Genomic DNA, 14,634 nt, shown 5'->3' with positions numbered 1-14,634 from the left:
ATTTTCAAAGATAATTAAAATCAATAACAGTAATGCTACTTTACGTTTTGTGGATTCACTTAAATTTTTACCCAGTAGCTTCGATACCTTAGCAAAAAATTTAACGATAATGATTTTAAAGAATTATCAAAATGTTTCCCTAATATAGAAGACTTTAAACGGCTAACTAAAAAAGGTGTATTTCCATATGAATTTGTTAAAGATTTTGATGCATTAAACCACTATCAACTTCCAATGCAATCACAACTTTACAGTACTCTCACAGATTCTTTTATTTCTAAAGAAGATTACAACCATGCGAAAGACATTTAAAATGATTCCAGACTATTCAAATCTATATTTTAAAACCGATGTATTATTGTTAACAGATATTTTTGAAAATTTATATGTGTTTGCATAAAAACTTATGATCCCGCCCATTACTATACAGCTTCTGGATTAAGTTGGGATGCTATGTTGAAACATACTAGAACCGAGTTAGAATTACTTATTGATATTGAGATGATTGCTTTTATTCAATCAGGAATACGTGGAGGTGTTTCACTGTTGTGTAGCACTCGCTATGCAAAAGCAAATAATGTTTATATGTCCGACTATAATTCAAAAGATAAAGATTCATTTTTAATGTATTTCGATGCCAATAACCTGTATGGTTGGGCTATGTCCCAATATCTACCTACAGGTAAGTCTAACTTCACCGAAACAGAAATGCAAAATTGGAACACAAATAAGGGGTTATCTTATCTGCCCTCCATGGACCGAGCTCAACTATATAAAATTATAAAAGAGCATACAGAAGCTTCAATATAATATGAATCTGATAAAATGCTTGAAGCTCATGGTCACAAAGTGGCTAGATTTCTGCCGTATCATTGCGATCTGAACGCAATTGAGTTTACGTGGAGTCTCGTCAAACGACGAGTAGCTAGCAAAAACGTAGCACAGTATGCAAACGATATTGTAAAGTTAACAGAAGAAGCATTTAAATCTATCACTGCAGAAGATTGGCAAAAGCAGTGCGAACATGTGCGTCATATCGAAGATAAGTTTCGCGAAAAAGATGGTTGCATAGACGCAGAAATTGACAAGTTCATCATAGAGGTCAGGGACGAGTCGGATACAGAAACTGACAGCACCAGCAGCGATAATTCAAGCTCAGATTGTGATGACCCAGTCCGTATAGATCATTCTTATTCTAACTAAATAAAAAATGAGTCAAATATCTTATTGTAGTTATTATTTCCATTTTATCATATTAATCAGTCACACACATATATTTTGTTTATTTATACAGGCTGTCCCAAAAAGTAGTTATGAACGGAAGCTAAAGTTCTGGGTAAATTGTCAACATTTCACGCCGGTTCTCTCGGATATCGCTCTAAAATATTTGATTTGTCAAGCATCTTCAGAGTCATCTGAAAGGTTAGCTTCAGTGGTAAATTTGGCTGTGCCAAATGATAGGAGCAGATTAACAGGGGAACACATCAAACAAAGAGTGCTCCTGATGTCAATATCAGACAAATACTGGTTTGAATAATGTTTTTTTTTGTTTCTTTTTTTTATGTCAAGAAATTCGAATTTTTTTTTTTAATAATAAAACATATGTTGAAACAGCCAGATGTGTATTTATTTGCTTTAAAATTTCGATAATTTAGGCAATTTTTATAATAATTGCAAATTGGGCAAAAAATATATCGAAATATCGATATTTCTTGGGTGATATTAATCGATATATTTGAAATATATCGATACGATAAATATCGATATTTTTTTTCCATTTGCCCATCCCTAGTTTTTCCGGGATGAAATTGTAGCCTATGTCCTTCTCACTACTCCTAGCTATTTGTATTTCCAAGAAGATTGATTAAGTAGATAAAGCCTGAAGAATTAACAAACAAATTGTAATTGGCAGATAGCCATTTTGTATGACGATGAATGGACCCTATTACCTAGAAGAACTAAATCATTAAACCGCAGCATTGAACTTCCTGCCCTGTACGAAACGAAAATAAATATAAATTTAAGAAAATATCAGGACCTGCAAGACCTTAGAGTTTTACTGCATGAAAATTATCACTCTTATTATGATTCACTCCCTCATGGTGAATGCCAAAGTGAACATTGTCCTCACATTAAAAAACAATAACGATATCTATTTATAATAACATAATTTCAGTAGCCTTTTAAATAAGATGCTTAAAATTGTATGTAGTTCTTATTTGATACTAGAGGTCCGCCCCGGCTTCGCCCGTGGTACATATTTCGCAATAAAAGGTAGCCTATGTCCTTTCTCGGGTATCAAAATATCTCCATACAAAATTTCATGCAAATTGGTTCAGTAGTTTAGGCATGATTGAGTAACAGACAGACAGAGTTACTTTCGCATTTATAATATTAGTATGGATTAGGCTCAGGGCCAGGTCTCTGTAATAAGATTAGTATTATTGTTACTCTAATGAGACTGATTAAGCAAACTGAGTAGTGTAAGTTAATTTACAGACGATTAACTTTATTAGGAAAGGTTAGAAATTGTTTTTCTGATTTTAACTATGTTAATAATAATTACCAAACTATTACCTATCAACGGTGTTACAAAAAATACAAGTTTTTACTGAAAAATATTCTTGTTTGAGAAAATTGTAAAAGAAGTTAATCTCTCTTTCGTTCAAGTTTATTACTTAAGAAAATATTTTTTTATTGATTTGTTATGTTCTTTAAATAAAAAAGAAAAAAGAAATGAGAATAAAGCTCTACTGTTTCAAAAATTTGTGTTTATATTTTGATTTTATCCAGAAATATAAGTATCGCATGTTATAAAATTAATAGTCAAAAGGACGTAAAGTTACAAAAACCACATTTCCAAATTTTTACTCTATAAATAAAACAAATATAAAAAAAGATTTAAAAAGTTAAAACTAATTTCGTGCAGCATATTAAATCTCTAACAATTTTAACAGAATAAATCAATTTTTTCCTCCTCCTGAAAACATGTTTCTAAAACATACGACGATAAAATGAACAACCCTCAAATTGAACATAAACAAAATAGCATAGGTATTATAAAATTCTTAATATAAATACTATACTGTTTTATTTGCTTTAATATACTGATATTTTTTGTAGAACCAATGCTACAAACGAGACAGCTCTGACGAGAGCTGTGACGATTATTCCATTCATGGTAGTTCCTCTGATTTAGAGAATTTTGAAGACGAAAGAATGGACACGGATATTTAGACCCCGACATTGAAATGTGTTCTGAGAAAGATAGCAATAATGCCGGAATGGAAATCATCAAAGATTCACATGTAGTTGTTAGATTCGAATTGGAGAAGAGGTATATATATTTCCTTGGCCAAGTCCTACGGTTTTTTGGAAATGTCATTTTTGAGGCATAAAGGGTTTGCCTGGCCGGTCCTTGATGACGTGTCGATCATAGATAAAACACAAAACGAGAAAGAGACAGGGAATTATATAAACTACTATAACGTATTTACAAAAGAGTTTAACATATGATGATAGCCTTTGAGAAGCTGGAATAGATTTTCGCATCACGGTATCTTTTTTTCCAATCAGAGGACTAACTAACGCTAGCAAGTTGTTGAAAGTTTTATCGTTCATTCTAACAAAGTTGCGGTAGTCTTCTGGTTCTGTGCGCAATATCACATTCAATAAATTTTCCTGAGTAAATCTATCTCTTAGTTTTAACCATTCTCGTGTCCAACGTCTTTTTTCTTCTTTTTTATACACATCGCCAAAGTCCAATGCAAGAAATGCTTTGTCAACGTTACTCATCGGAGCGTGATTTCACGGCGAAAACTGCTTTGAAACTGTCCTGTTTGTTTGACAAACATGTGTGCGCTGATATTTGATGAAAACGTACAAACAAAACGTAAAGTTTGACAAACATGTTTGAACGCAGGCTGCTTAGCATGTTTCTCACGCAAATAGCATGTGACAAAATGAATCTTGAAACGCTTACGCTTATTGAAAAATATAAGTTGCACAAATGTCTATGGGATGTTTCAAGTGCGGATTATATGCAAAAGCAAAATGATTGTAAAGAATGAATGCATTATAAGATCTGGTACCCATTTTGGGCGAAGCTGCAACGATCGACAGCGTGCGTAAAAAATATAGAAGAGATGCTTCGCATGCTAGAAAGTGGCGAAATTTCTGACGATCAGCTGGAATTCGACGGGGGAGACCTAGATTATTATCTCTCGTCAAGATCTTTTAGATGAGTTGGAAGAATCTCCTTTAGAAACATTCAATGGTAATGGTAAAGATATCGCTCCAGAAATGAAATTGCTTGCCCCAAACTCGTAAAAGAGTATAACGCTCATATGGGAGGCGTCGACCAGATGGATTCTCACCTTGGCAGGTATAGGATTCGCATCAAAAGCAGAACATGGTACCTACGAATATTTTATCAGCATATTACGGGTACGCCTACTCATGGCTAAGATATGGTGTGATGTTATGGGGAAACAGCGTCGATGCTAATGATGTATTTAAAATGCAGAAGAAGTGCGTGAGAATCTTAGCTCAAATAAAAAACACAGAAAGTTGTAAACCACATTTTAGAAAATATAACCTATTAACATTACCATCGATATATATACATGAAATTTGCACATTTGTCTATAAAAATATTAATACATTTTCACGAGTCGAGGAACACCACGAAGTAAATACGCGCTTTAAAAATAGATTACACCTACCATTCTCAAGAATCAAAATGTTAAATCAAAGCCCCTATCACATGGCTATAAAAATTTATAACAAACTTCCTGACCAAATTAAAAACCAAAAAACTATTTATTCTTTTAACAAACAACTAAAGCTCCTTTTAATCCAAAAATGCTTTTATTCAATAAATGAATATTTCGAAGCTAAACTACGCCAAACTTGAATTTTCGTGTGGTTAAGTTTTTCCAACCTCATATTATTATATGAAACTGAAACTAACAAAAATAAATTATACTTACCTTACTATCTAAACCTACTGAATCAATCACTCTATCTATTAAGAAATCGCATCGAAGTCCGTTGCGTACCTTTAAAGATTTAAGCATACATAGGGACATAGAAAGCGACTTTGTTTTATACTATGTAGTGAAGCTTCATTCCTACAGCCGTACAAATAAAAACTTGCTTATTCAAACCTTATGCAATGAATAGATATGATTGGAATAAATAAAGAATATGGATGTCATAACTTCTTACAAATAAATTAAGAATAACGTCGATGTAACTATGCTCACGCTATGCAATAGGCGCGAAGCGGCAACGTAGCAATTCATTCATAAAATTATGAAAAACATTGAAATTGTCTATGGATAAGCGTTTCTGCTGTCATTTTGACAATCGACACTCGATTGACTTGAGACTTCCCTCCATTCGAATTAGTTTTCGAAGTTTCATTGTATGTCTTGTTAAATTATTTGGAAAATATTATTGGAAATATATTATTATATTATAATTAAATATGCAAGCAAATAAAAGAGAACGCTGTCTGAATTGGGAAAAGGAGGAAAGGTATGTAGAGTTATGTACATTTATAATTGATGCGTGGTAATTTCTTTGCTTCGATCATGTTTCTTGTACCTCTCTCTGTTCACAGCAACTGTTTAGGAATATCTTACGACCCTATCTAAATATAATAGAAAATAAGGATTTAACTACCAATACAAATAAGGAAAAAACAAAGGCTTGGGACGAAATAACAGAGAAGTAAGTATTGTGTTGTTTTGTATATTAGTTTGCTTATAAACCTTATTGATGTATCCAAACATTTGAAAAACATTTTTTAAAAATTGTACGCCACATGGCAGTTCACAGCGGATCACCTCATACATTGTAATAACCCTTATAACCTGTGAATCACAATAAATCATTTGAATTTGAAATTTGAAACATGTTATTTTCAGTTTTAATCTAGCAAATGTCAGAACAAGGGATAGAAAACAATTAATTAATCAATGGAAGGTCCAAAAATTAAATTCGAAGAAAGAAATGTCCTTGTTTAGGCGAGAGTCAAATAAAACTGGGGGTGGCCCCAAACCTCCTTCTCCTTCCCCAGATGCTATGGAAATACTGGACATGGTACCTCAGGAGTTTGAGATTTGTTTTAATGAGTTTGATTGTGATGGTATCAAGGTTAGAAATTAACTTAAATACTATTCCTTTGTTTACATTACTAAGTAAATAATTACCAAGATTTATCTTGTAATGACGTTCTTTAAGTGGTCTCATCATGGGTGTTTTTTATTTCAGGATATTACAAATGAAATAAGTGGGAATCCAGATCCTGTGGAACCAAATACACCAATGGATGGAAATAGTAGTGTAGGGATTTTTTTTGTGTTCCTTTATTATAATCATACAATTTATTATTAAATGATATTAACCAGGTATAACCATATCAAGTGACATAATGATCACTAGTAGGTCACTAAGTAGTAGTAATAGTGGTAGTTAGATTAATATCTATCTATTATATTCAGGTAGATACTTGTATGAACTGCTCTTGTTAATTCCAGGAAATTATAAATAACAAGATTGGCAAGGCAGTAGAAGAAACAACACCACCAAAACCAACAAAAAAAAAACCTCAAATACAAAAAACACCAGTAATTATATACATCTTAACTTTTGATTTAGTTTATATTTGTTTTTGTTCAATTTCTACTTATTTCCAAAATATTTTTTTATTCAAATGTTTGTTATTGAGATATATAATTATATTAAATGTGTGATAGATATAATGTTGGTAGCTGTTCATGGGCAGAACTTAGAATTTTAGTAAATCTAGGGTATCAAAAGATAATTAAATTTTTCTTGTTTGTTATAGATAGCAAGACAAAATAGTTTTGATTTTGCTGAAGCCTCTTATAAAGACATGCATAGCTTTAGAATGCAAGAAAATGAGCGCCTACAAAAGGAACATGAATTAAGAATTACTCAAATGGCTGAAATGCATGTGCAAGTTATGAAAAATTTAAAATTGCAAAATGAAATTTTACAAAAATGCTTGGATATTAATAAAAATGCATAATATAATATTTATCGTTTTATTTATAAACTTATGTACATAATTACTAACTAAATAAAATTACATAATAAAAATATACCATAATATACATATTATATACATAATTAAAAATTATCTTCAATAAATGTGGCCCGTACTGCAGGTCCACGCAATGTGTTGATACCAGCGGGTACTGTTGGTGGTTGAGCAGGTATTTCTTCATCGTCGTCATCATCATCATCACCAAAGAAAGATTCCTCATTTAATTCGATGGCTATATTGTGCAATATAGCCAAAGCAACTATATATGCTTTGGTGTTGTCCAGAGCTGTTCGAAAACCTGATAATAAACATCTAAATCGACTCTTCCACACACCAAAACATCTTTCAACACTTGTGCGTGTTCTAATATGGGCATAATTGTATGCTTCTTCTTTCCGAGTAGAAGGATTTAGCAGGGGTGTAAACAAGTACGGAGTGCAAGCATATCCAGAGTCTCCTAGTAATCTACCATGTATTTGCCCACTCTCAAAAATTTGTTTTATTCGGCTTTCACTGAATATGCGTGAATCGTGAGTGCTGCCACGCCAACGAGCAACAATATTCGTTATTTTTAATGTTGCATCACACACTACCTGAAATTAAATAATTGGTGAGTCAACACACAATTTAATATGGTGGATATATATAACTGATAGTTTACATATAGATAGATTTTATGCAGTTTGAGAAAAAATAAAATAACACACACCTGTACATTTAAGGAACTGTATCCTTTCCGATTTATATAATATTGACCACTAAGTCCTTGGACTTTTGGTATTTTAATGTGAGTGCAGTCAATGGCACCAACCACATTTTTAAACCCAGCAATCAGTTCAAACTGCTGCATAACTTTCAACTGTTCATTTAAAGATAGCGGCATTTTAATGTAATCAAACCTTTTCACTAATATTGCCCTTGCTACCCGATGACATACAGTAGAGACAGACTGCTGAGTCAAACCGTGAATATCACCAGAATCATCTTGCATCTGAAAGTTAATCAAAATATTTTAGTTAGGTTAGTTACCTAGTACCTACATAATTGCTTGCACAGCAAACTACAAATACAAAAATATTGTGTGGGTTACTCTAAAAATGATGTTTATTAATGAAATAATTAAAATTATATAGTAAGGTACACACTTACTTGATTGCGACCCCAACATCTCAAAGCTATCAATATCTGGAGAACAGAAGATAAACCACCACCACGTCTGTCTTTATATAGAGAGTTGCCAAATAACTGGTCCAAAAACATAACTCCAGGTTTAGAAAATCTATATTTTCTACGAAACTTATTATCATTATAAATATCAAAGGGGTTTTTCCTAATTTCGTATGTTTTGATACTTCTTACAGGATTTTCCATTTCAATAATGAAATTATTAATTTGCTCAACTTCTTCTACTTCTCTTATTGCTCTCATTGCCATTACCTCGAATTAAGATTAAAAATTGCTTCTAAATTACAACCTTTACTACAGAAAGTACGAAAAGATGTGTTTTTATTCGTTTATGTCAGACTTATACTAGGGTGACAGCCGGAATAACTATGAAATAGCATTAGTATGAATACTTATTACGACGTTATGGTAGGTTTAACTTATTACGTGTTTATTTGTATGATTTTTCCTTATTCTTAGTTTATTCTTATCATAAAATGTTATGACTCGTTTATTTGTACGGCTGCTAGAGTTTTAAAAATAATAGAATAAATATATAATAATGTTTTATCGTATGCGCATGACTTAAGATTTTAATTTCGTTCTTTTTTATATTGTCTAATAAGTGCGCGTAGGTGCAAACTGCAAATCTTTATATTGGTATTGAATTTAAAAAGACCAGAAAACTTAAGAGCGAGCGCGCACGAGCAACTTTGTCTCCGCAACTATTTTGTCTCTCCCATCAATTTGTATGGGGAGTTGCGTCGCTACGTGCGCGCACTTTCATACTAGCCCATGGGTGAAGAGACAAAATAGTTGCGGAGACAAAATAGTTTCGGAGACAAAGTTGCTCGTGCGCGCTCGCTCTAACTTTAATATAATATGACCTATTTATTGTATTGCAATATCTGCATAAGATTGCTAATATGTATGTATAAATATATTGGTATGCAATAAATGATTTGAATTTGAATATCATCTGCTGTACCTGACCATCATCAATGCCTGGGTTCTTTACAGAAAAGTTATGGGTCAAAGAGGAAAAGCCAGCAAAGATATCATGAATCTTGCAGACTTTCGTTCTGAATTAGCAGACACACTTTGCAAATATTCCACACCTATACCGAGGGGTCGTCTACGTTCTACATCAACTACAGCAGCTGGCCCGCCTCCCAAGATACGGAAAGGAAAGCCTTGTCAAGTTCTACCCCCAAACGACGTTATACTCGATGGCTTCAATAACCTACTCAAAAAATAATAAACTAACTAATGCATGTAGTGCCGAAAAAAAAATATACGTAAATACATAATACTGATTTTTTTTATTATTTTTTCTCGAATCTAAGCACAATATTCTATAAAATACATTTTCTTCAAATATTAAAATAAAAGATCATGCATTTAAGGGTTAGAAATCCACGGGATCGTCCACAAATGATGTTTATAGGCGAACATTGTGGTACTATTATTTGATGACTTTTTTGTCATCAGAAGAAGAATCTCGACCAGGAATTGATGTTCTTGACGAACAGGTATTAATTAGCTCTTCCTCACTATCCGAATTATTAGTGTCTAGATTAGCGCACGGCCTTAAGATTTACATTGGGTATGGTAGGTACTTACATTACTTTTCTCGAACAAATCTGTAGGTTATATCAAGCCGTCAGCGCAGAAATGGTCTAACCAACATTTTGTTTATTTCTAAGCTATATGCATAAACAAATTCAAAGCAAAAATGGCCTATCCATAGTTTTCCACGCACATAAAAAATGGCACCAGGTAAAATGTTTTTGCATAACTAATTACTTCATTTAACTAAAGTGTAAAAATTGCCTAACCCCAAAATTTTTAAGATTGATCATAAAATTTTAGTTTGTGGACATGTCATGTGACCAAGATTTTGGTCTTTTACAAAAACAGAAGCGGTATTTTAAAAACATTTATGTATCTGAAGTCTACGAACAAGTTATTTTAGCTGCCCGAAAAACTAAACCCTTTGAAATAATTTCCATGACTAAAGATACTTTTTTCTCAAGCAAATCATTACAATAAAACACTACTCACCGCAAAATTTGTGCAGACAAAGGTAAAGTTGAATGGCTAAAGATGCAATGGTTAATGTTTTGTTTAATGCATCCTTTAAACTGAATTTTAAATACTCATTTCTAGAGGCTGACCTTAAAAGAGGAACTCTATTATTATTTAAAATCTTGAAACTTTATATCTTTATATAATTATCATGCAATTTGTGAAAAGAAGAAGAAAGACTTAATTGAATTACTGTTATATTACATTCCTCTGTGTCATCACGACTTTTACAAGAATTTGAAGACATCCGGAACAGAGGCAGATGACATTTTTGTGGATGAACGATCTGATGAATAATATTTTCTAAGTTTTAAATTTAGGAATAAGATTTAACTTTTTGAACTTCTGTTCTTATAATATATATATAATATCCGATTATAATTATATGAGGACGGGGGAGGTTGAAACAAGGAAGCACAATTCTTTCTAAATTAATTGATAAACAACCAACCAAAGTCTCTGCGCGTAGGTGCGCTGCACGAAATGGCAACGTCGCTCACGTTCGCAAGTACTTGAACTGGGTATACAATATACATGTCGCAGAGGCATATTGTAGGTATAAATAGCCCGTTTGCAAACAACTACGAAAATGTTTAGGAAATCGCAATAATCCACGTCTTATATTTTTTTACACAGCATTATTATTCTGTGTACTGTTTTGAAATATAGTCGAGTCCGAGCTTTTCCCATGTGTTCCAATGTTTACATATGTAAAACAATAATCTGCATCGCACATAGCCAGCAGAACAATGGAGTAAAAAATTTTATAGTTGTAGAATATTGATCCACCACCGGTTGGATTTACGATTCGGATGTGCTTGCCATCAATAGCTCCAATACAATTTGGAAAGTTGGTCTTTTGTAGAAAACCGTAAGCAATATTTAGACACATATCAGGTGTATTTGAAGGCATGCATTCATTGTGTAGCGTGTTCCATGTTACTTTACACACTTCGTCCACGATCTTACTGATTGTTGCGATTCCCATCCTAAATGAATACTGCAAATCCGTACATGTTCGACCCGTAGCAAGAAATCTGAAAATAAAAAGGTTTTATTATTTCAGGCAAACTAGTCCAACAAAGATGGAAAACAGCCCGTGATGCGTTTTTTAGAACAAAGAACGCAATGAAAAAAACGCCTTCTGGAAGTGCTGCACCAAAATACAAAAAGTACATTTATTATGACGAATTAAGCTTCCTAGCTCCAACAGTTGAGAATGAAGTTGATGAATCACTCAATGAAACCATACCCTCCCCTTCCTTCACCCTTAGCAAATATAGATAACACATTGGATAGTATGGTATCTTCAGAACACTCTCAAGATATATTCACGCAGCAAGTTTTTTCAAACACTCAGCAGGGTGAGCAGAATGACCGTGGTGTTGATTCACCATCATCACAAAAACCTTGGCTGGAAAAGAGAAAAAGAAGGGCCCCGAAAACAAATCCAGAAAGTTCTCCTTTTGAAAAATAATTATTAGCTTTATTAAGTAATCAAACACCAGATCTTGCCGCAGACGACCTGGCTTTTTTCGCTTCTTTAGGTCCAATCTTAAAAAGTTTTGATGTAGGACAAAAGCTGGAGTTTAGATCGAGAGTGCTGCGCGAAGCCACGAATATTCGAAATTGGAACAGAGCTCAAATAGCTCTTACTCTAATGACGCAAGATCTACATCCGACACGTATGCATCATCATACAATTACCAGACTCCAGGTTACTAAGGGTACGAAACCAATGATGCAAATCCAGGTGACTCTGGTATCAAACAGCTAGACGTACTGATGAATAATTATATTATGTTTAATTACTAATAATATGTAATTTGTTTTTTTTTGTCTTTCCTATAATATGAAACATTATAATAATAAATATGTTGTTTTGTTACCTACAATTTACCATGAATAAATATAATGATAAAATGAGTAAATATATTTTTTTTCTTACCTTAAAGTCACCATTAGTCGTTCAATCGGTGGTATAGGCACGATTCGTAAGCTGCAATGGACCAGTTTATCCTGTATCTTTGTCAGTAATTCGTCAAAAGTTCTAGTTGACATTCGAAAGTAATTAAAGAATTTACTTTCGTCAGCCCTCAAAGTGCCATATAACAAGACAAATTCTCCTGCAACGGCTCTCTGCTCAATCAATGGATGAACATGGAGTCTTCGTCGTCGCCGGTTTTTATTTTTTTGGGATAGATAGTATAAAGCAGCAATAATTAACACACTCCGCATTTTGGTCGTCGTCTGTACAGTATGGCGGTCAGTACGATACTAAAACGAGCCACGCTGAGCCTCAGCGCTGACAAACTACGCGCTGAGCTATGAGCGCTGACGGTGAGCGTGAGACTAAAATCAGCCTTATAAAAATGAAACTAGCTCAAATCATAGCAGAACAAGAATTAGCAGAGATCGATGAAAGCACACGTGTCTCGCACACTTACACTAATTCATCGACTCCTTCAATCTTTTCCGATGATGGCAATTATTCTAATACTTACAATACAAGTGCACCAAATATTTTGGACTTAATTAATAACAGTAACACAGAAATGACATCATCTGCGGCTACGGCAACTTTAAACTTTTCTAATTACGCCGATTATTCCAACACTCCTAATACAAGTTCAACAGTTAATTTACAACCGATTATTCATAATAATAATTCAGACGAGACAACAGCCGAGGCTGTGGTTACAACTCTTGAACATGAACTGCACGGTTTTAATGAAGAGGCAGTAAATGCTGATGGTGATTCTACTGCAGCGAAATATTTAAAAACATTCTCGGCTTAAATCTGACTTTCATATTATATTGACTTCATAATTTTAAATGATTAAACCTCTGAATGATTAAATCTTAGGTCCGGTTGCTCGAAGCACGGTTACGTCAACTTTAGGGTTAAGTTTTGGTTAAAGTAAAATTAACCGGGGGACAAATTTAAAAAGCGTTGTTGAAGCAGCGGTTACTTTAACGAGCGGTCAAATTACCGATTTAACGGCGGTCAAAATTACCGACCGGGTGGGGGTGGTTTAAATTTTGACGTTAGTAGAATTTGAAGTTAACAGTGACAGTTTTTAGGTTATTTACAAAATATTTCTTTACGAATACCGTATAAAATGGGATCGGAGCGTTTTCTTTTGGATTTAATTAATGAAGACAGTTCTTCTGATGACGAGTTCATATTTGGACAAGTAGTCCGACAAAGACAGAGAAATTTTCGGCCACGAACTGATTTTTTTTTATGGGAGGAAACAGATTTTAGAGCACGCTATAGAGTGTCGAGGAATTTGGCTAAAGTGCTTGTAAATTTATTAGATTCGCGTCTCAAACGTTTGACCAGGAGGTGAGTCAATTTTTATCCATATAAATTAATAGGTATAGTTTTTACAAACAATCTTTTATTTTCATAGTAAAACCTCTAAAAAACCTAACAAGTAATGATGTAGGTATTGTTCATTCTCTTTTTTCAGAAACAATGCAATTACATCTGCAGATCAAGTCTTATTAACTCTACAGTTTTACGCATCTGGATCATTTCTGAGATGCGTTGGCGATTCAAAAGGAGTGCACAAATCAACAGTATGTAGAGCTATTCACACTGTTAGCAAGGAGTTAGCGAAACTTAGATCCCATTTTATTTATATGCCAAGAAATGAAGATGAGAGGAAAGCCACTGTAAACAACTTTTACAATATTAGCCGCTTTCCAAAAGTTATAGGTGCTATAGATTGCACATATGTTTACATACAATCACCTGGTGGCAATAATGCAGAGTATTACCGCAATAGAAAGGACTCATTTTCACTGAATGTTCAAGTTGTTGCTGATACCAATTGTTACATCAAAAATATTGTTGCAAGATGGCCCGGAGGAAGTCACGATAGTCACATATTTGACTCAAGCAACATCAAAGGTAGAATGGAAGATGGTGAATTTGGTGATATGTGGCTATTAGGTGATAGAGGATATGCCTTGAGGTCATTTCTTTTAACGCCTCTAGCTAATCCTACAACAGCAGGAGAGCATCTGTATAATGAAAGCCAAATAAGGACGAGAAATGTGGTCACCACAACAATTTAGTAGTTACACCAGATAAAGTCGCGCGTCTTCAGTGATTGTTAATCAATTGGCGATTCGCGCCGCAGAAGTCGCACAGGTATGCACGTCAGTTTCGCTTTGCAGACGCTCCCGCATCGCGTCCCGCGTCCCGCTTTACTGACGCGCAGGTTTGGCCGAGGCTTTATTTTTGGCCTACGCTTATAAATTAAAATATAAAAACTATCGTATAACATAATGCA

General features: G+C 33.7%; 2 protein-coding genes and 1 pseudogene across 2 annotated transcripts; all 3 read left to right on the top strand.

The window, feature by feature from the left end:
- Positions 1-692: 692 nt before the first annotated feature.
- Positions 693-2,244, top strand: LOC149897597 (uncharacterized). The gene has a single exon (XM_090116175.1). The coding sequence runs from the start codon at positions 826-828 to the stop codon at positions 1,201-1,203; it is 378 nt and encodes a 125-aa protein (XP_089972301.1). The 5' UTR covers positions 693-825; the 3' UTR covers positions 1,204-2,244.
- A 3,180-nt stretch (positions 2,245-5,424) lies between these two features.
- Positions 5,425-7,130, top strand: LOC149897596 (uncharacterized). Its single transcript, XM_090116173.1, has 4 exons — positions 5,425-5,736; positions 5,934-6,162; positions 6,280-6,351; positions 6,857-7,130. The coding sequence occupies exons 2-4, from the start codon at positions 6,019-6,021 to the stop codon at positions 7,058-7,060; spliced, it is 420 nt and encodes a 139-aa protein (XP_089972299.1). The 5' UTR covers positions 5,425-5,736; positions 5,934-6,018; the 3' UTR covers positions 7,061-7,130.
- A 4,259-nt stretch (positions 7,131-11,389) lies between these two features.
- Positions 11,390-12,234, top strand: LOC149897595 (uncharacterized; annotated as a pseudogene).
- The last annotated feature ends 2,400 nt before the right edge of the window (positions 12,235-14,634 follow it).

Source organism: Colias eurytheme, chromosome 25 (assembly GCF_061535395.1).
Source record: "Colias eurytheme isolate Ceu_HAF_F1 chromosome 25, ilColEury1 Martin Lab GWU primary, whole genome shotgun sequence".
Taxonomy (NCBI): domain Eukaryota; kingdom Metazoa; phylum Arthropoda; class Insecta; order Lepidoptera; family Pieridae; genus Colias; species Colias eurytheme.
This window is presented reverse-complemented; position numbering and strand designations above follow the sequence as displayed.

Coding starts and splice junctions, on each gene's coding strand:
- LOC149897596 (XM_090116173.1), top strand. CDS start 6,019: ATGTCCTTGTTTAGGCGAGAGTCAAATAAAACTGGGGGTGGCCCCAAA. Junction 6,163..6,279: donor TTGATTGTGATGGTATCAAG/GTTAGAAATTAA, acceptor TTTTTATTTCAG/GATATTACAAATGAAATAAG. Junction 6,352..6,856: donor CAATGGATGGAAATAGTAGT/GTAGGGATTTTT, acceptor TGTTTGTTATAG/ATAGCAAGACAAAATAGTTT.
- LOC149897597 (XM_090116175.1), top strand. CDS start 826: ATGCTTGAAGCTCATGGTCACAAAGTGGCTAGATTTCTGCCGTATCAT.